Here is a 22908-nt window from a genome sequence, read left to right as displayed (position 1 = left end):
ATTGACTATATGTAAGTGTGTATATTTATCTTAGGTATATATCTATAGATATAAACTAAGCATTTATTTTTAATGAAACTTCCATTAAATGTTGATGCACTTGTGGCATCTACTATATTATTAATTTTTTTCTAATTTGCTAAATCTTTGTTTTTTTATCATATTTTATTATCTCGTGCTACCTGTTTTTACAACTAACTCAATAGCGTAATTTTACACTTGAACTACAATACACTTAAATTTTACGATATTTTATTAGTAGAGATACACAGAGATCTCGTGAGTGTTTTACGAGATATAATTAAAATTTAAGTGCCTAAAATATGTTTGAAGCATTGTTGCATATACAAATTTAACTCTGCTGTTTTGTTCTTGATTATATTATGGAAGGCAATTTTCAATGGTTTTTTGCTCAACTAGAAGTATTGGAAATTATATTTGGTGAGACTGAGACATCTGTGTAAATCTAAACTAGAGTTTGCCATCTGCATTTGAAGTTTTCTTGTAATATCTTGTTGATACCTTTAGAGCATTTTGACGAGACACTAGAAATGTGTTTTGTGTGTGAATATCATGGCCGTTGCTGAAAGTATTGAATATAGAATAGAAATATGTTTGGTGTTGGAATATCATGGCCGTTGCTGAAAGTATTGCATGTAGAATAGAAGTGTGTTTGTTGTTGGAATATCATGGCCGTTGCTGAAAGTATTGCATGTAGAATAGAAGTGTATTTGGTGTGGGAATATCATGGCCGTTGCTGAAAGTATTGCATGTAGAATAGAAGTGTGTTTGGTGTGGGAATATCATGGCCGTTGCTGAAAGTATTGCATGTAGAATAGAAGTGTGTTTGGTGTGGGAATATCATGGCCGTTGCTGAAAGTATTGCATGTAGAATAGAAGTGTGTTTGGTGTGGGAATATCATGGCCGTTGCTGAAAGTATTGCATGTAGAATAGAAGTGTGTTTGGTGTGGGAATATCATGGCCGTTGCTGAAAGTATTGCATGTAGAATAGAAGTGTGTTTGGTGTGGGAATATCATGGCCGTTGCTGAAAGTATTGCATGTAGAATAGAAATGTGTTTGGCGTGGGAATATCATGGCCGTTGCTGAAAATATTGCATGTAGAATAGAAATATGTTTTATGTGGGAATATCATGGCCGTTGCTGAAGTATTGAATGTAGAATAGAAATATGTTTTATGTGGGAATATCATGGCCGTTGCTGAAGTATTGAATGTAGAATAGAGATATGTTTTATGTGGGAATATCATGGCCGTTGCTGAAGTATTGAATGTAGAATAGAAATATGTTTTATGTGGGAATATCATGGCCGTTGCTGAAGTATTGAATGTAGAATAGAGATATGTTTTATATGGGAATATCATGGCCGTTGCTGAAGTATTGAATGTAGAATTGAAATATGTTTTATGTGGGAATATCATGGCCATTGGTGGAAGTATTGAATGTAGAATAAAAATATGTTTTGTGTGGGAATATTATGGCCGTTGCTGAAAGTATTGAATGTAGAATAGAAATAGGTTTTATGTGGGAATATCATGACCGTTGCTGAAAGTGTTAGATATAGAATAGAAATATGTTTTGTTTGGGAATAACATGACCGTTGCTGAAAGTTTTTAATGTAGAATAGAAATATGTTTTGTGTGGGAATATCATGGCCGTAGCTGAAAGTATTGCATGTAGAATAAAAATATGTTTTGTTTGGGAATATCATGGCCGTTGCTGAAAGTATTGAATGTAGAATAGAAGTATGTTTGGTGTTGGAATATCATGGCCGTTGCTGAAAGTATTGAATGTAGAATAGTAATATGTTTTGTGTGGGAATATCACGACCGTTGCTGAAAGTATTGAATGTAGAATAAAAATATGTTTTGTGAAGGAATATCACGACCGTTGCTGAAAGTATTGAATGTAGAATAGAAATATATTTTGTGTGGGAATATCATGGCCGTTGTTGAAAGTATTGAATGTAGAATAGAAATATGATTAGTGAGAGAATATTATGGCCGTTGCTGAAAGTATTGAATGTTTGCATTGTTGCTGTTATTTAGAGTTTTGGAGTAGTCCTTCCATTACGAGTTATGTGATTCCGTCCGTTGAATGTAATGCTCCAAACACTTCACCAATCAATATTTATTTTTCATTTTATGTTTCTGAATTTTGCCATACTCAGAAATAAACATATTGTTGTTTTTCAAAACGCCAATAATTATCTTACATTGTTTTTTCAACTTATCCGTACTTCATACTTATTGTATTTTTGTATAAGCCAGTAAAAAGGTGTAGTTATTATTACAATAATAAGCAGATCGTAAAAGGATAAACTTGAGTTAAAATCTAGTACCGATATCCAAGCAAATATCAAAAACCTAGGAATGAGATACATTTATGTATTTCAAGTTTTAAGAAGGATAAAGATGATATTGGAATCTGGGAAGTGTAACTGATGCTAGTCTCTCTCTCTCTCTCTCTCTCTCTCTCTCTCTCTCTCTCTCTCTCTCTCTCTCTCTCTCTCTCTCTCTCTCTCTCTCTCTCTCTCATTATATCTATCTATCTATATATATATATATATATATATATATATATATATATATATATATATATATATATATACTGTATATATATATATATATATATATATATATATATATATATATCTCTCTCTCTCTCTCTCTCTCTCTCTCTCTCTCTCTCTCTCTCTCTCTCTCTCTCTCTATATATATATATATATATATATATATATATATTTATTATATATACACACACGTATGCATACATACATACTACGCGTTTAAGTCCCAATCGGCCGTTAAAGTCGAAGATATTTGAAATCAAACGACATCACAAGACTACAAAAGCGAAGGTTGCGGTCGACCGCATACGATGACATTTCAGCTTCGAATTAAATGAATGCCTCATCTCGACTTTCGTCTTCTGTGACGGAGAAATTTTTCAAATCCTTTTTTTTTTTTTTTTTTTTCTGATTAATGAGCATGAGTCGCGCATCGAGCAGGACTGTAACCTTGGCATTGAAAGTGAGGTTTTGATGAACATAATTTTGGTTGTTGGACGAGTGTCAATTGTGCATACCTACTGCATAGGGCCTAAAGTCAAGTGACTGAGACGTTGAGGGAAAGTGTGATTTATTTCAATATTAAATATCTTGAAATGGAGTGTGTGTATGTCTCACAAATAAGTTTTGTTTGAAATGTACAAGTCGTTAATGATGCATTTATTTGTTAGTTTTATTGCACGTTAAAGCATTAGCTGTAGAATCGTTGATGGAAAATTGTACAGAAAACTTCCACAACCTTACCTGCTTCCTATACCTACACTAACGACCCATCATCAGCGCATTAAACCCCTCACTACGCGTTTTGTACCTTTCATCTTTCCGAACAATACGGTATTACATCTACTATATTTCAACATAATTACCTCCAGTCTTCCCTAGTGACGGAACCATATATATACTTTGCATTTAACGAATCCCTCTACCAATAACATATTTTAGCAGACTTTAGCATAAAGAACGCGTTCTTTATTCCATTGATCCTTAATGCCAACCTTATAGGCTATTTTTTTTCTATGTTGAAATTAGCTACCATGTAGCATTTTGATTTGACCTTTAAATCTCTCACATTGTTGTTTTATGATAAATATTTTATCCAACTTTTTTGTCGAAATCTGTTTTTCATCCCCTGTCGGTCCCTTTCTCTTCTACCTTATTTTTGTGGTCGAATCCTTTCAAAAACTATCAGTACACGAGATAATGTTGCTCTACAATTCATACCACTCATTCAGTCTCCTCTATAACCTTTATTCTTATATAAAGAAAGGATTCTTCTGAAGGTTTCCCTCATCAAGACATATCCTAACACATCCTGGTCAGTCATTCAGTCAGGTTTACACCTACTCTACATTTTCAACAGACACGAATAATATTGAATTTATAGAAAAATTTTCCATTCTTGTGTTATTCAGTTTTTCATCTCCCATATCTTTCATATCTTGTCTGAGAAATTTCAGTGTAATAAAGCTAATGAGTACTTAAAATCTGCAATTCAGGAAATTGCCATGACATTTACATTATTCGTGCAAGGTTATTTCGCGTAACTATTGTAATGAAAAGTATCAAAATTAATTTGATTAAATGAACATTAAATATGTAGCCAAATAATCAGATAAATTGTTAAATGGATCGTGATTGAAAAAAAAAAAAAACCGCCAAGAGCTCTGTCATCAAATTAGGTAGCCTTAATCTGTCAAAATTTTTCTCAAAGTATGTACTGTAAGTGCCATCTTTGCCGCATCCTTTTGGCTCTTCGGCTGAACACTATTATTAACGTTGTATTTTACCTTCGGTTCCGTTTATTTTCTTCCATTTTGTTGTTTGAAATTCTTTTGAGGTGAAGCTGCCATTCCATCTCCTTTTCTTCTATTGCTTCAACCCACCGCAGCAAATTAACCGTAGGGGTTTGCTACTGCAATGTTATTGTTCAGTGGCTACTTTCCTCTTGTTGAGGGTATAAGACTCTTTAACTATGTCAAACAGTTCTTCTAAGAGGAGGACACTCCAAAATCAAAACCATTGTTCTCTAGTCATAGATAATACCATAGCCCCTGTACCATTGTCTTTCACTGTCTTGGGTTAGAGTTCTCTTGCTTGAGGGCACACTCCGGCATGCTATTCACTCTATATATATATATATATATATATATATATATATATATATATATATATATATATATATATATATATATATATCATCAATTAGATAAATCTAAGGAAATATATTTGGCATGGTAGGAAGATCGTACTGATAAATGAGTTATAAAATGCACACAAACGTCAACATTCATACTAGATATACCCTTTAATACTAATATAAGGTTTAACTTTGATAATACTCACCTCCACACACACACACACACACACACACACAGAGAGAGAGAGAGAGAGAGAGAGAGAGAGAGAGAGAGAGAGAGAGAGATCCTTTCCTTAATCCCCTATTCCACCCTTAAAATAAATCTTTATAAGTTTTTATCATACTGAGGATAGTGTTTCTGGTTAATTTTTGATAAACATGACAGCATTTACAGCGGAGATAAAAACTGTTCTATCAAGCATCAGAGTTAATATATGGACCATATTTTGAAGCTTCCTCCTGTTCTTTAGTTTTTATAGATCAAATATGAAAAATCCAATTTAATGATGCTGTTCTTAAAATATTTTATATTCATTTCATTATTTCTCATTTAGTTTATTTTCTTGAATCCCTTGCGCTTATAGCATCTTTCTTTTCCAACTAGGGTTGTAGCTTAGCTAGTAATAATAATAATAATAATAATAATAATAATAATAATAATAATAATAATGATGATGATGATGATGATTAATATTAGAGAATTCAGTATATGTTGGTTGTAATATTAATGGAATTCATTAATGATTTAATATCTTTACTTTATTGGGGGACGGGATGTCAGTTAATCCTGCTCACACAATGATTTGCATTCATGCAACGACAATTAGCATATAAATGGTGACCATTTTGAATTTTATTCTCCTTTTATCAAATATGATTGGCATAATTTTAAAGAAATGCTCTAGAAATAAATGTTTTTCATGTTCTGAGCGCAAATACACTTAAGTGGAAGTATATACCACTGCTGATTGTCAACAAATGCTGATAAATGAATGGTCTAAGAGAACTTGGCGGACAAATTGGATTTCACATTACGGAGTTAGCCCAAGTTTTGGGAGGGTCCACCCCCGTTAATTTTGCCCAGGATATAAAAAATCATTATCATTGAATATATCCCCAATTAGTGGTCACGGATCACTAATATTTTTACTCAACTAACAGGCCACTGTTCAATAGTATTATATATATTCTGCTTTTATATATTTTAGAGGCATGTGTGGGACTATGCTCATTAAAAATGTATGGATTATCTGAGATATTTGTCTCCATGCGAAGTTAATTTCAGCTCTCATTACCCTTGACGTTCTTTGCGGTATTTAAGAAATTATTTAAGAAAAGCGCAACTGATTTATTATGGTAGAAGAGTTAATTTTCAAAACGAAAATATTGTTCGTTCTTTGATAACACCATAAATAATTCTGCTAAAATAATCTGGTGTTTATCGTCTTTCCTGGCGACGTTTCATAGTTCCTGTTAAAATATATTTAGCCTTGTGCAGTTATAATTTATTTACTTGTCTTGGAGGCTAGGCTAAGTCGAATAGGAGATAATGTATATTTACAAATCTGTTTGAAGACACGACCTATGAGTTGTCCATAGTAGTCCATTTCTCTTAATATATTGATAATTTCATTGTTATCTTGAAAATTATTTCTATTCTTTATTTATTTTGGTTTACTGGCCAGCCTTATTAGAAAGTCAAGGATATGTTGCTGGGGCTACATAATTATGACCTCACTAGTACTTCAAAGCAAGATATTTCAAGCCTATTGTATTGCATAGAAGTTGTGATATTGTAACTGTAACTGTAAAAAAAAATACTAATACACTTAACTAAACAAAGTTTAGGTGTTTCATAAAAAAAACTAGAATAAATGCGCTTAACTTTTATTGCAAGTCCACTGAAAGGCGTCACATATGCACATAATCAATTTGATGAAAAATACTGTTTGTGGAAAAGATATTCAATAAAGTCAGTAGTGATAGGCATCATAATCGTCGTTTTAATGTTTTTAGACTAGGCAATGGCCGAAGAGCCGCCTGCGAACTCTTCTACTGTAGATTTGGATGAACACCAAGACCCGTCACATTTTTGGGGGTCATCATTGGTCTTCTTGGATCAGAAGTCGGTCAGATTATTTGGTGAAATCGTCAGGAATCCTGCCAAAATCAGCATTTGAGAGTTCGTAGAGGGTCCTAGCTTCGCTGCAGGGGAAGGCGTCTTCTGGGGAAGCGCAAGTCAGTGACTCCTGACTGAAGATGGTCTGGTTGCCGCAGACGAAGGTGAAGTGGGCTGTTTCGACAAGGGCACCAATTTCATCAGCGATCGGCAGGCAGACGTGGAAGACCTGACAGTCGTTGTCTGTGTCTGCGTAATACCCGTAGGGAAGGTTGTCGCAGGAGAAGGTTGTCTGGAGAGGGGCGCTGAGAATGGTCTCGAAATCTGCTGGCAGTTGGTAAGCCATACGGGCAGTGGCTACAGAAACCAGAGCAAGTATAACTGAGGCGATGATTTGACGAGCCATTTTTGCTTTGGTTTAGCTGTAAAGTAGGAAGTTTATTATTATGTATCTTTCGTAAAAAAATAGTCGTAATATTGTTCATGATGCGCAAAGATTCGTATTAAACAAGGCATAGAGGCAATATACTTATTTGGTAAGCTTTTACTGAATAGACTGCTAACTTGAGAAAAATATTAAAAATAAAGCTAATGTGGTGAAGCGTGATTCATTTCTTGATAAAGAGTAACAAATACTAATATTGGCTTCTTCAATAAATAAAATGTTATCAATTGATAAAACACGAAAAGGAAAGGTTGGCTGAATAGAGGTAAATTCATTTGATGTGGAATACCATTACACTGATGACGCATATCCTAAGGATTGAGGCTAACAATGGTAATTATTATGATAATATATATTTAAGTTTCCTATATTGTTAGTAAAGTAAAATTAAACGTTTTGATAGAATTTGTTGATTTTACCTTAGTGCTTATGCATCATAGTGAAATAAACATCGAAATATCAGCCTTTAGTTTTTAATACTGGCAAATAGAGGACTTTAAGGTGTGTTAAATGAATTCTATAGAAGTTTCGATAAAGATCTAAATATTGAGTTGTATGCAATTTTAAATAAAACATCTTTAAACAACATTAAAGTTGAAACAGTTGGTGGTAAGCAACCATGAAAAGTACCAGAATAATTACATAACTGAAAAATAAAGTCTCACTTTCGAACATGATTAGTATGCCAATAGCACAATTTCATAGGTTGTGAAATACAACCATTCAACATCACATTTGGTTATCTCTATAAAGCTAGCCTTTGGTGAATTAAAGGGGGGCTACAGTAATGACAACAAATTACCACGCGTACGACATTTAATTAATCAGTTAATCAGTTGAAACTGGAATTCCTTTCGTTGTTTCACAAGGTACTTCAATATGCTTTTAATTTGTTCAATTGATTAAATCTTATTTGTTGTTGGATTAAAGTCATAATGTTCTATGAAACCTAATTTAGAAGAAGTTAAACCGGTTTGAGATAAATAGTAACTTTGATAACGCACATCTTAGGGCCCAATTAAACAAAATTAATTGCTATATTAAAAGGAGTGAACTTAAGATTTGTAACTTGTTCCTAATCTGCCTTTTATCTTTTTTTTTTCTTGAATTTAACAGCGACCTGAGAAATGCAGTCTAATTTTATCATCAAGCTTGTTGCGTTCCTAAAGAAAGAAAGCGTAGGATTGAAAGTGAAAGGCAACGTTGTCCAATAGGAGTATTTTCTTTTCATCTCTCCTCCTTTGCATACTTTGATAACCTAATTATGTACTGTAAACGGATGATAGAAGTCATTTTGAAATCTTTGTTATGTTTTATTATATATACAACAATAGTATTATTCACTCAAATATCTCGAGGAAAATAAACTAGTTGATAACAAAGAAAACTTACAAATTAAATCTATATCAACGTTTTGATGGATAAGAGCTTTTGACGATGGCAGGAAAACTATTAGTGTCCCTCGAACTCATTTACGTTGTTTTTTGATGCGCAATATCTTACATGCTATCACTCGCCATCCAAATCCTTCATTAATCTGCTTTTTTAGAAACTTTATCCACATATGATTGGGAATTAATTTTAATGGGGGTTTCCTTTTTCTTCCTGAATATCAACCACATTTCAAATGCTCTAAGGAAGTTTCGGCTTAACAGTCGTTTCATAATAATCGAATTCATATTTTTTCAAAAGTATGATACCTTAGGGGAATGTGAGTACCGTGGACAAATCAGTTAGATATTGGTTAAATAGAATTAATATTGATAAGATAATATTTAAGAATTGGAGATCTGTAAAAAGATGCTGCTCTCGTTCGATCCAGGCTTTACCGATTATCCAGAGAGAGAGAGAAAGAGAGAGAGAGAGAGAGAGAGAGAGAGAGAGAGAGAGAGAGAGAGAGAGAGAGAGAGAATACTTTCTGGAGTAAAAAATTGCCCTGTTTGAAAAAGAGAATACCCATAGAAGGTTTCACCCTTAAGGCATTAGGTATTAACATATCGAGAGAGAGAGAGAGAGAGAGAGAGAGAGAGAGAGAGAGAGAGAGAGAGAGAGAGAGAGAGAGAGAGAGAGAGAGAATGTAGCGCGCTTCATAGTGCGATACATTCCAAGTCCCTCTCAAAGGCATAAATAGGGAGTCTGCTTCCATACACTAGTTATTTAACGTGCTCGTTCCGCAAGTCAATTCGAGATAGCTTTGTTACTTAAACTCCCAAGATTATTCATTTGGTAGAATAAGGTATATTTGTACATTAACCTTAAAGCGAGTAAGTTGGTCTTATAAAACTATAGTGATGACTTTTATGAAAAAAAATATATATGTATATATGCTATATATATATATATATATATATATATATATATATATATATATGTATATGTTATATATATATATATATATATATATATATATATATATACATATACGTATATATATATATATATATATATATATATATATATATATATATATAATTTATATATATATATATCTTTTCTTTTTCAAGGTTGGATAGTAATGGCCTTAATGATAAGAACTCTTTGGGAGTTGGACTATAAATGAATTATATTAACAATAAGTGAAACGTAACCATAGCAACAGTATGATTGTTTTATCAATAAGAACAATGATAATTAAGAAAAGTTTCTACATAAAACAACTACGATGGGGAACTTTCTGTCCTGTTTTGTGTTTCCAAGATTGTTTATCAGTCAAGTTTTCGTTACTTGAAAGAGAAGACGTTCAACGGGTTCTTTTTTTATGATGATTGACAACGATTTGGCCAACTGTGCCTGTTTCGGTCTATCCACTAACACCGTGAAAATAAAGCTAAATTTATAAGTATTTGATACAACACTAAACCAGACGTTCACTCGCAACTAAAAAGTTAAGTGAATAGTAAATCTTGATATCTAAACTAGAAATTGATTTCAAAAGTAAAAATTAACTCTCTTTTCACGCAAGAAGAAAATGTCATTATAAAGACTTGAAGAATTAGGGAATTTCGAATTATGTTAAGATTAATGTAGAGATAAAATAGATATAAAGGAATAAGTGTTTCTGGAAGAAGGAATCGAATCTATGAAAGAGAAATATCTCAAGTGAATCTTGAATCTCAAAATAAGCGTGAATTAAAAAGAACTAGCTATGGAAAATCTAATAGTTTCAGAATTAAGTGAAAATCTTTATAGTAATTTTTGACGTGATAATTACCTTAAATCTTTAACGAGATGAATAACCTTTTCATGATTAATTTGATTGAAATAAAACGAAGAAAAAAACTTGAAAATTACGTGTGTCGTGTTTGGACGTTTCCCCGATCGATATGTGATATTATAATAATGAAAAAGAATCCTGTAAGTGCCGTTATCAGATCTTTATCGTTTACATGAGAGAGAGAGAGAGAGAGAGAGAGAGAGAGAGAGAGAGAGAGAGAGAGAGAGAGAGAGAGAGAGATAAGGATTTGCATTTTATATATATATATATATATATATATATATATATATATATATATATATATATATATATATATATATATATATATATATATTACTCGAGCAGGTAGTGTGCACATTACCTTTCAAATGTATGATAATGTAATTGGTTTCAATTTGAACAATTACTAAGTAAAATAAACTTTTAATTGAATACTAATTATACTAATGAACTCGAAAGTACCAAGTAAGCCTAAATTTCAACCCAAGGGATCGTGTCAGCCTATTAGAGCTCTTTTACTTTCGAGTAAGCTGTAAATGTTTCACAGATCCACCTTAACGGAGTTAGCTCAGAGCCAAAGTGAAAAGACTTTGACTCAAATTCGGAGCCTATGAATTATGTACGGTCCTTGTATGACATACGTATCTATGTTTTTTTAATGAAGAATATTTCGCACCGTTTTCAATTAGTACGGAGGATTTAATTGAAAATATCAACTCCGACTGTCTCTCAAAAAGAAATTCACATATTAAATAAAAAGAAAAAAGAAAACTAACAATCTTCCTATCCCTTATAGGTTTTCTTTAACGCCTATTTTGTCGGTTTCAATTGAACGCGATATTGGGTATCTTTGGAACTAATCTTTGCTTCTAATAATCAAATATAGCGGTAAAAATTGGAAATCGCCATAATCCTACTAGACTGGCATCACATCAACGATCATTCGGAACTTTAAATTTTCGCCAATATAAGGAATTATTTAATGCTTGGTGCGAATCTTTGGTAGGAGGGGAAAAATGAAAATGGCAGAAAATGAGAACTCGCGGTTAACATCAAACGTGTAATGCTTCACCAAAAGTCAGCACTTATTGATAGCTTCCAGTGTGGAATAACGCCATGGCGTTTCGTTTCCTTAAAATACGAAGATCACTAATACCCCACATGGGAAAAGTTTCCTTTCGCCCAACTACCCACCTTGTTGTGCTTCTTCTTAGTGAATGAGTGTGGTTGGGGCATGAGTTCAAGTCTTATATACGCAAAGCTGTGGTCACGGAAGGACAAGCGGCTGCGATTGGTGGAGACGAAAGAAGACCCGGGGATCCAGCCTCTTAATTTTTTTTTTTTTTTCGTGGCCCATCTCAAGGTTGTAGATTTTCACGGGGAAGAGGGGGGTGGGGTGTCAGGACGAGGTTTAGGGCGCAGGTTAGACTGACTGGAAGGTGGTGTTTGGTTCCTTATTTTACAATCACCCATGTCTATGTACCTATATATTTGCTTGGATTGAACGGATGCTTAGTTTAAGTAATAGCCTTTTAAATTTCATTGACGTTTGGCTAAATTGATTCATAATCGCGGTTTTTTTTTTTTGGCTTCAAACGTGCTTTTGTGTACGATACATAAATTTACATGCACATTGTATATATATATATATATATATATATATATATATATATATATATATGTGTGTGTGTGTGTGTATGGATATATGTATATGTATATATATATATATATATATATATATATATATGTGTGTGTGTATATATATATATATATATATATATATATATATATATATATATATAGAGAGAGAGAGAGAGAGAGAGAGAGAGAGAGAGAGAGAGAGAGAGAGACGTGTTTGGGTTTATCTCTTTTTTTTTTTTTTTTTTCCAACGGTTTTGGTCTAGGCGAGGGCGTTATGCTAACGCTGCCGTACAAAGAAGGTTACATAGATCCCGATATAACCTCCTTACTGCGATTGGTTTTCTTCATTAGAAATGCTGCTATTGAACAATATGTTATGGTGAAGGAGAAGGAACTTTGGGATAATGGTGAAGGAACATTGCCAGAGATATTTGTGTGCTTGCTTGTTTGATAGCTCCAAAACAATGTTGGAACACAGGCTCTTGCGTTGGCAGCCCGTAACTATTAGTGCGGGATTGGTTTAGGGTATTGGTAGGGGGGGGGGGGGGGGGGGGTTAGTGACTATGGGTATTATTTGGGAAGGGCTCAAATCACTTTGTGGGGTAAGGGTTAGGGTGATGAGGTTATTCAAGCCACGCGGGAGTACCGGGGTCAAGCCGAGGAAGTGCCACTTCGCTTAGGGAGTCTCACAGTCGAGATTCTAGTATCCTGTTCACTTAAAAGTTTTTTGTCTCACGAATTGAAGGAGATTGTTTTTTAGAAGTAGAGAGGGAGATTAAAGTTGAAAATAAAAAAGATAATGTTGAACCTAGCGCTTGGCTATAAAGCCCAAATTCATATATCCAGTCTATAAAAAGAAGACAGGAATAAAGAAAGCAGCAAAAGAAAGAGAGGGTTTCGAAAGTAGTATTAAAAAACAAGAAGTGAAGTATAGGAAGAGAGGAATATTAATAAAAGAAGAAGAGTCAATTGGACATAACGATTAACCGTTAGTGCCTCAATTGGCCGAGTATAATTAGAGACCGGGTGTTCCTTTCTAAGCACGATCTCTTCCTCATCTGGAAGGCTAATTGAGAGGAGACTTTCGGGAAGAGTGAAAGGGACATGTCGGACCAATCATAAATATTTTTTTTAGTTATAAAGTATCATCTCTTATTTCTTTATTAGTGACATATCGTAATGCGTTTCTCAATGAAGTGATAGTTTTTCGTTAAATTCTGCTGTTTTACTGTATTGAGAGATTATATTTGCTCAGGTTCTAATTTATTAATTTGCGATGTAGAATTAATAAACAGTAGAGATTCATATAAAAGTTTCAGTCAATTTATCTTTAACTGCAATATATTTCATATTTTAATCCTATCATATAACCCCTTACTTTAATTGCAGCATAATAAATTTTCCTGTAGCTTTGCTACTCAAGAATTATTTCAATTAAATTGTGTTGACTTTGTTATCTTTTTTTGTTTATTAGGATTTGGTCGTTCAGTCAGGTAAAAAAACTTGTTTCCTAAGCGATTTTCCGTTAATCTATGCACTTAGATTGCTGTGTATGTGTTATGAAATGAAGTTTTAACTTGAAAAATATCTCATTTAATTCACTGTGTATTATATTTTTAAAGATTTTCTCACCTGGGTTGTAGCTTTATTGATGATAATCCTCGTTCTCACCTTCTTAGATAGAGTTTGTCATATTTGACTAAATGAGAGTCTGGGATAGTAATCTTCATCTTTAAGTGATATAAATATTTTTGAAACCCCTATTCAAAATTTATAGCTCTTAAAGATCACTATTAAGTTTTGAACGATTAAGAGATAGCAATATATTCACCAAAAAGGCGTATATAATCGTTATCTCACTGAACAGCATTATATCAAAAATATATATGTGTGAATAGTTAATGTGGAATAAGAGCTATTAAACTTTTAATGTAATTTTTTCTTAAATTGCAACATGTTTAATTTTTAGAGCCTGATTTAATAAGTGACGCACTTTGATTACAATGCATTGAATTAATTACATTACATTTTCAATGTGCTGGATATTCGGAAGTCTTAATTTGATAGTTATTTCACGTAAGTTAACCGAATTTATTTTTCTCATCTAAAATAATTCTATTTCAATGATGGATATGATTTGTTCCTGAATTCCAAAAAGAAAATCATTTTAGAATTATTAAATATCACAGAAAAATTTATTACTGACGTTATACTCCACTTCATAATGCTCTTACTCTTTTAAAAGTTGAAATAGCATTACATTCATTTCCAGTATTTGGAATTCTCAGATTTTCCTGCATCTTGTGAACTAAATAATCTTTTCCTTTCTCTGATGTTTTCCCTCCTGTAGACACAGTGCATATCTCCCCTATACAGTATAATAAAGAGCAAGTGCCCGGTTTTATATATATATATATTATATATATATATATATATATATATATATATATATGTATATATATATATATATATATATATATATATATATATATATATATATATATATATCTCCAGTCACTCCTACCTCCCCCGCCCCTGGGGTTAGGGAGAGGGGGAGTAGTCATACCCCGATGAGAGAGAGGAACGTGTTTGTGTGTGCATATCAAAGCAAATATTTAGCTGTTATTTTTTATGGGTTGTGTACACTAAATGTCTGGTTTCAGTTTCATCAGAGATATGTTTAACCAAACGTCAGCTGGGTAAGCTCAAACCCCTACTGTGGTGCCCAGCCACAGCGGTGTCATCCCCAGTAAACAGCCTAAACTCACGGTCCTGGGCTGGGATTGATTTGCTGCCGTGCGAATGCAAGGCGAAAATTTTACCACTGTACTAGCGAGAAGGCATATATTTATATATATATATATATATATATATATATATATATATATATATATATATATATATATATATATATATATATATATATATCATCATCATTTCCTCCTACGCCTATTGACGCAAAGGGCTTCGGTTAGATTTCGCCAGTCGTCTCTATCTTGAGCTTTTAATTTGATACTTCTCCATTCATCATCTTCTACTTTGAGCTTCATAGTCCTCAGCCATGTAGGCCTGGGCCTTCCAACGCTTCTAGTGCCTCGCGGAGCCCAGTTAAAAGTTTGGTGAGCTAATTTCTCTTGGGGAGTGCGCAGAGCATGTCCAAACAATCTCCATCTACCCCTCATCATGATCTCATCCACATATGGCACTCGAGTAATCTCTCTTAAAGTTTCATTTCTAATCCTGCCCTGCTATTTAGCTCCCAATATCCTTCTGAGGGCTTTGTTCTCAAATCTATTAAATCTATTGGAGATAGTTTCATTGTCATACCATGACTCATGTCCATAAAGTAACACCGATCTCACTAAACTAATATATAGTCTGATTTTTATATGTAATTTCAGGTGATTTTATTTCCAAATTTTACTTACCATAGCCATCGTCTGATTTTTTTTGTTTCAATCTTCCACTAAACTCAAATTCTAAAGCCCCTGTATTAGAGATCATAGTTCCTAAATATTTAAATGATTCTACCTCATTAATCCTTTCTCCTTCCATATGTATATATATATATATATATATATATATATATATATATATATAATTTGTGTGTGTGGAAATGGGTGTATTTACTTGGTAAGGCTTCGTTAATTAAAGAAATTTTTTTAGTTTACTTTTTGATTATACTGAAGTTAAAGTAATTTTAGGAGAGTTTTGCATTTCTTTCGTTGTCTATTTTTAGTTCAAACCCATCTTTTTGTACCATTGATGAAGATGACAAAATTCTTTCGTTATAAGAGGTAATCTCTTATGTATCATCTTCACCAGTGCTAAAAATGTTACCACTGCATTATCTGCGATCTCCATATCTCCAGTGTAGTCATGTTCACCTTATATATCATTCGTGCAAAAACTTCAAGGTTTCAACAAGTTGAGCACCATAGTGTGGAAAAAAGAAATAAAGAATTTACGAATAAACTATAAATGAGAAAAGATAAAAAAAATATAGGCAAGTCATACATTAACTATCATAAGAAATTTAGGTTAACCTATTGAACAGAAAAGTACTTCCGACAATTTGAGCCTCTTAGAGCGCTACTGCTTCAGCTACCACGTTAGACGGATCTTTCCACGACCTGGTCACAACTGGAATAAAACTTCTAGATTGGTGTGTAATATTGAGCCTTATAATCGTGGAGAATAGACTGTAATTAATTACATATCTGGCACTACTACGTACTTGATGATACAATCTGGGTAGATCTGAAGCAAAGTATCGTCAGAATTTTGAGAATCTCATGAAAAATGCAGTCAACTAACTGAGTGATGGTGTTAGAGATTATTATCCACATCGGTAATAGGGGTATGATTTTAACAAAGATCATGTATTCAAAATTATTATAGAATAGTCTTTGAATTGATTAGTCTGCTGGAACGAAAAATAAATGGACGCAATGTTGGTGGTAGTTAACGTTCTGAAGGATAAAAAAAAAAAAAAAACGATTGTCAAATGTAAATGACAGTTGAGTGATTTGCTATCAAACACTACCTCTTTTCCATATTTTTTTCTCAGTATTTTTTATTTCTTAGACATTTTGTCCTTTATAATATTTGATTATTTGACAATAAGTCAGTCGATATTTATTATCGACGTTTTGTCCATCGAGAAGAGGGCTGTAACTTTTATCAAAAAAGGTTGTGGGCAGGTGGGAAACAATGTAAAGCTAAACAATGTTTCGATCTTACATGAGAATACTTATAAACTCTAGTAATATTATGTAGCCGTGAGTAGGTTAAAGTTATTACTGTACTTGGCACATACGGTATATGCACAGGATAACGGAAAGAAGTGCTACTAGCGCAGAGTATAGATTACCTTAAGAGCGTCCGAATAGGATGTTCCTTGAAAGTTGAAATAAATGTTGTCTGATCATAGTATAGATATGCAGTAAGGCTAAAAATTCTTAAAGGTCATGTAAGATGTCTATGAGCTGAGGTCTTTTAATAAGACTTCTGTCTGATTTAAAGGTTATAATTCTTGTAATTAAAAAACATGATAAATGACGTGGTGGGTCCAAAGAAGATATTTTAGAGAATGTCGCAGGAATAAACGTGATGTGTAAAATCAATTGCGCAAACATCACTTTACCTTTCGAATGCCACCAAAGAAGAAAAACTCTCACATCACCCATTGTGACAGCTGTGAATGATGGGCATACCTGGCTAAAATTACCTTTGATATGCCATATATGGGTAATGATTGTTAGTTATATGGCAGCAATTAGTTCTAGAGCTACAGGGATGAAATTGTACTCGTTCTAGTGTGTATGTAGTTGTTTCTTCATGTGTTACTGGTTTTCAGTGCAGCCCCTACCGGAATAGCGCCGTGTGTTGCAAATTACTTGGCCCTTGTGTTGTTATATGGCGGGATTGTCAATTCTCCTCCGAATATGAGCAAGTTTCAGAGTCGGCATAAATAGAAAACTATACCATAACTTTCGATCATTAAGGATTTTAATTAATCTGTAACTAAGTTTCAGTTGAACTCTTTACTTTATGTTGTGGGTCAACTTGTCAACTAATTTGTCAATAGCAAGAATTAAAACTATTTTATAAGCCTTAAAACCATTAGATATAGCTATTAATGAATGAAAGATTTTTCGGCGAATCTCATCACCTCTTCCCTCGTTATTATTAGTGCCAGACTCTATTCCATGTGAACTATATGTAGTTCAGTGCCTGTGATCACAATCTTAAAAATTCCTTACCAAATCTTTGTCTCTTTCCCAAGTATGTTTTTCTTTGGAAAGCCTCTACTTCACCCAATAAACACCATCTCTTTCTTTGTCCCCTAACCTACCTTTGTGATCTAACAGTCTCGTCATGTTCTTCAAAGCCCGTCTGGCTACATATATATATATATATATATATATTATATATATATATATATATATATATATATATATATATATATATATATATATATATATATATATATATATATATATATATATATATATATATATATACACACCCCAAAAAATTGGGGGAAGTGCCTTTGGTATATGGATGTGGATGGATATATACACATGTGCGCGCGCGCGTGTGTGTGTGTGTCACCTTTACCGAAATTTTGATAAAAAAAAAAAACTCCAGTCAAGTACTTGTTCATGGCGTAATGCGTATTTGATTTTGAGTTCCAGTGCTCGCTATGCTGTTGATTTTAACAGTCTTCGCTTTAATTTGAGGTTTAATATCACACAAGTACTTATACCTTTTTAATGATCTTCCCACTCAGCTATTTGGATTATTAGAACTGGAGAAGCTCAAATTTAGGATAAAAATGTCTTGGACTTTTCATAATTTAGTAGTTTTATTATTTTCTTATTTCTTACATAATTCATTAATATGTATATTTTCTTGGGGGGTGGGGGGTTGGTTAATACTTTCCATTTTGTGACACTTATTCCTGTAGTATTGTGCTTTATCAACGAGTATTTGTGTGTGTAATATATATATATATATATATATATATATATATATATATATATATATATATATATATTACACATACATACTGTATATATATATACATATTTATATATTATGTATTTATTGATACATATATACAGTACATGGATATATGTATGTACAGTTTATACATGTATATGTATACATGTATTATCTGTCTATACTGTATGCATATGCGTATTTTTCATATTTATGAATTTATTTATTCATTTATTGCATACAGGTATTTGGAAAATTTAGCATTCCTTACCCCGGTGCAGAAAAATATTACAAACACCCACCCTGAAATCGTAAAAGACATACAAACACGACATTACACAAAGATGCCTGTTAAAATATTCTGTTCCAAACCATACCCTCTTCCCTTCCTCCTATTGATTTAAGTCTCCTCTTTGGCCTTGGGAAGAAGGTGATTAGGAACACCGATAATCATTTCAGGTACTTGGGTTGCATTCAAAGAAGTGATGGAAAAGCAATAGCTGATAACATGAATATGCTCCTATCAATATACCGCGTATGGCCGAATTCTTTCACTCAATTAACCGCTTGGCTGTACAGTAATTTTGGATGGCTTTTCACTAACCCGTTCGACTATCTGTTGACTTGACAATTGAGGCATTTACTATTAGCTGAAGTATGTTCGGTCCATATAAGTGGATTCTAGGGACTAATCACGTTATTTACGTCCATGACTGAAAAGATGGTATTCACCTCTTGGGCTGTAGCCTTAACCTTTTGCCCTTTGTCCATGTTTTGTAATTTTTTCTCTGCAACTAATGTTTCAGACAATAACGCCTATTCTAACTCTGTCCACAAAATAACAATATACATTTGCGTAGTAGGTTGTAGGTAGTAGCAAGGTTGAAAGACCTTGGTAGTGGGTTGGCCAGGGCACCAGTCACCCATTGAGATACTACCGGTAGAGAGTTATTGGGTCCTTTGACTGGCTAGGCAGTACTACATTGGATCCTTCTCTCTGGATACGGCTCACTTTCCCTTTGCCTACACATAAATCGAATAGTCCGGCAATACTTAGATTACCGAAAAATTCTTCTTCGCTCAAGGGGATAACTTCTGCAATATAATTATTCAGTGGCTATTTTCCTCTTGGTAAGGGTAGAATAGACTCTTTAGCTATGGTAAACAGCTCACCTAGGAGAAGGACACTCCAAAATCCAACCATTTTTGTCTGGTCTTGGGTAGGGCCATAGCCTCTTTACCATGATCTTACAATGTTTGGGGATAGAGTTTTCTTGCTTGAGGGTTCAAGCGGGCACACTATTCTATCTTATTTCCCTTCCTCTTTTTTTTTTAAGTTTTTATAGTTTATACATCAAAGATTTTGTTTTAATGTTACTGGTCTTAAAATATTTTATTCTAGTTATTAATTACCTATTATGTAGTTTATTTATTACCGTATTTACTTTCCTCACAAGGCTATTTTCCCTGTTAGAGCTCATTAGCATAAAGCATTCTCCTTTTCCAACTACGGTTTGTAGCTTGGGAAGTAATAATAACAATAAAGCACAAATATATGGCAAAGGAAAATGACATAATCTGGTAAAACTAACATTTTGTCTTTTGTTGCATCCTGTATTTATTATCATCACAAAATTTGAATTATCGTTTTTAATCAGTGACCAGTGTGGTTCAATTATGAACTTTATATTTTGATTTTTCAACGACTCTAGCCTTGAATGAAAAATCACAACATTATTCTTTACATAAGTGATCACGCATGTGTATATTCCATTCATTCTTGAACTCTTGGCAGCCTCAACCATGACTCCCATACTATAGAAGGACAAAGGAATGTCAAAGGATGCTACAAAAACTTGCCGAGAAGCACTGTGCAAGTGTTATTCTAAAACCGGTTAGTCCGTACGCAAAGGCGGAAGCATACTCTCTCTCTCTCTCTCTCTCTCTCTCTCTCTCTCTCTCTCTCTCTCTCTCTCTCTCTCTTGGTGGCAATTAAAAACAAAGGAAGAAAGATAGATGAGCGAGATAAGGTTGAACAAGGCTTTTGTTGAATAGGCTTGTCGGCCAAGAATACAACTTGAGTTTACGAAGAATGATGAGATTGTAACTCGATGGAAGGGTTCTTGACGTGAAATTTGAAGTCTTCTAAAGGCCATACAGTTATATTAGGAATTCATATCCGTTTTTCACCGAAGTAAACCATACCTTTGAAAATATATTGTCAGGGTATATAATTCAATCGTTACCACAAAGGTGGTAGATATACATCAAAACTCTGTCGTGATTACAAGAATAGTTTCTAATCAAGAAGTAATGAAAAAAATACCCTTTTTTTCAGTCGTCTATTGACGTCCATGCTATCAAACGCAACGTCTGCTGTTTCATTCCCAGTATCCTAGAGTGTCTTTGAAGTGATTGCTATTGTTAGCGATCATTTAATTTTCATTACTAATGTGAATTTCTGACACAGGTCAAGTTTAAAAGATATAAAGGCGATAATATTTGAAACCAGTGTTGAATGTTGTTGGATAGCTGCACTCACTTTTTAACCTTTTTTTACCCATATTCCCGCTTCCTTTCTTACAACCGATAGTCCAACCTCTTTCAATTAATAGCAAAAGAAAACTACTGCTGAATCATGATTGCGCTACAGCAAGAAAACTTGTAGAAGTATGTATGCGTTTGTTTATTATGCATTTTAATACTTTATTGGCATATCGATTTCTTAGTGTATTTATAATATACAACGTATTAATCATTTTACCAAAGCAGAAGAAATATGACATTGAATATTTGGGAAAGCGGAAACGTGTCTTAGAAAGAAGCTGATAACCACTTTCATATATATAGAGCAACTATGTATGTGTATATATATATATATATATATATATATAATGTGTATATATATATATATATATGTACTGTATGTATTGTGTGTGTTTGTGTAATGTATATATATATATATATATATATATATATATATATATATATATATATATATATATATACACATATATATTTACATATACATGTGTACAACCATTCCTATACAGTATATGGTGTGTGGTGAGCGTGTGTAGTATTTTTGTATGTGTGACCCAAGAAATTTTTCTGGAGTCTCTCTCTAAGTGGGTTGATATGAAAAGGGAGGTTGGTTCTCATGGGTAATTTTGAATGTAAATTTGGGTGCTGGAAAAGATGGACAGAAATGACCTTGTGGAAATATATGATTGTTTGGAACAAGGGGTTTATAAGGGAATATTAGGAAGTAGACTTGAGAAAACGGATAAGATTTGGTTAACTTATATATATATATATATATATATATATATATATATATATATACATATATGAATTACTCGTTTTATGACTCACTTCACGACATTCATATTATTGTCAATCCTCTCCATCAGTATGCAATCCTCATTACATTTTTTAAAGGTTCTTCAACATCACACTTTAGAACTGAATTACAAACTAAATTAATTTTTTTTCATTTTAGAATTACATTTTGTTTTTCAGGCTGCTAAGTGGATTAGAGTATTTTGAGTTAGAGAGAGAGAGAGAGAGAGAGAGAGAGAGAGAGAGAGAGAGAGAGAGAGAGAGAGAGAGAGATTGCTTTGATGTTTTAAGATAGGTATTTCCCTTTAAAATTCTGAAGCATAAATCAGAGACGTGAAAGTGTGTCTGGTAAATCTCTCTTTCCCGCTGGTTAAGTGGTATATAATTGTTTCGCTCTTCTTCCAAGCTCCCTTTCATACCATACAGTATCTAAGAAGAAATAATAAAATTTTATGAATTACAATCAGACAACTAACGGTAAGAAAGAACCCGGCTAGAATTGGTGTGTTGAGGGAGGATGGGGAGTCGTTAGCCTAAGCTTGATTGCTGGTGGTGTTGGTGCATGTACTAAGCTTATGAAACTCTTTTTCGCTAGTATTAGGATATTTATCATTACAAGGTACCCTACATGCTTGCATTTGAGAAGTGTGCATTGTTTTTTTTTTTTTTTTTTTTTTTTTTTTTTTTTTTATTCACCTGTAAGAAGGTTTATTCTTATTTTCTATATATGTCCTTACGTTTTCCATAATACCTTTATGTGTACGATAATTTGCACTGTGTAAAAACATTGTAATTATAATTGAGAGAGAGAGAGAGAGAGAGAGAGAGAGAGAGAGAGAGAGAGAGAGAGAGAGAGAGAGAGAGAGAGAGAGAGAGAGAGAATATGTGCTTGGAAATTGTGCTGTAAACAGTCAT

The 22908-nt window shown here is 33.2% G+C and overlaps 1 protein-coding gene and 1 long non-coding RNA gene across 2 annotated transcripts in view; one reads left to right on the top strand and one right to left on the bottom strand.

Annotated features, from left to right (window-relative positions):
* The window catches only part of LOC137616380 (uncharacterized), a 504367-nt gene that overhangs the window by 162177 nt on the left and 319282 nt on the right, over positions 1-22908 (top strand). The window lies entirely within an intron of this gene.
* On the bottom strand, positions 6597-11800 carry LOC137615972 (U-scoloptoxin(01)-Cw1a-like). The gene is made up of 2 exons (XM_068345655.1): positions 11698-11800; positions 6597-7266 (listed from the first exon to the last, which is right to left on the bottom strand). The coding sequence occupies exon 2, from the start codon at positions 7248-7250 to the stop codon at positions 6861-6863; it is 390 nt and encodes a 129-aa protein (XP_068201756.1). The 5' UTR covers positions 7251-7266; positions 11698-11800; the 3' UTR covers positions 6597-6860.

This window comes from Palaemon carinicauda, chromosome 22 (genome assembly GCF_036898095.1).
Source record: "Palaemon carinicauda isolate YSFRI2023 chromosome 22, ASM3689809v2, whole genome shotgun sequence".
Taxonomy (NCBI): Eukaryota; Metazoa; Arthropoda; class Malacostraca; order Decapoda; family Palaemonidae; genus Palaemon; species Palaemon carinicauda.
This window is presented reverse-complemented; position numbering and strand designations above follow the sequence as displayed.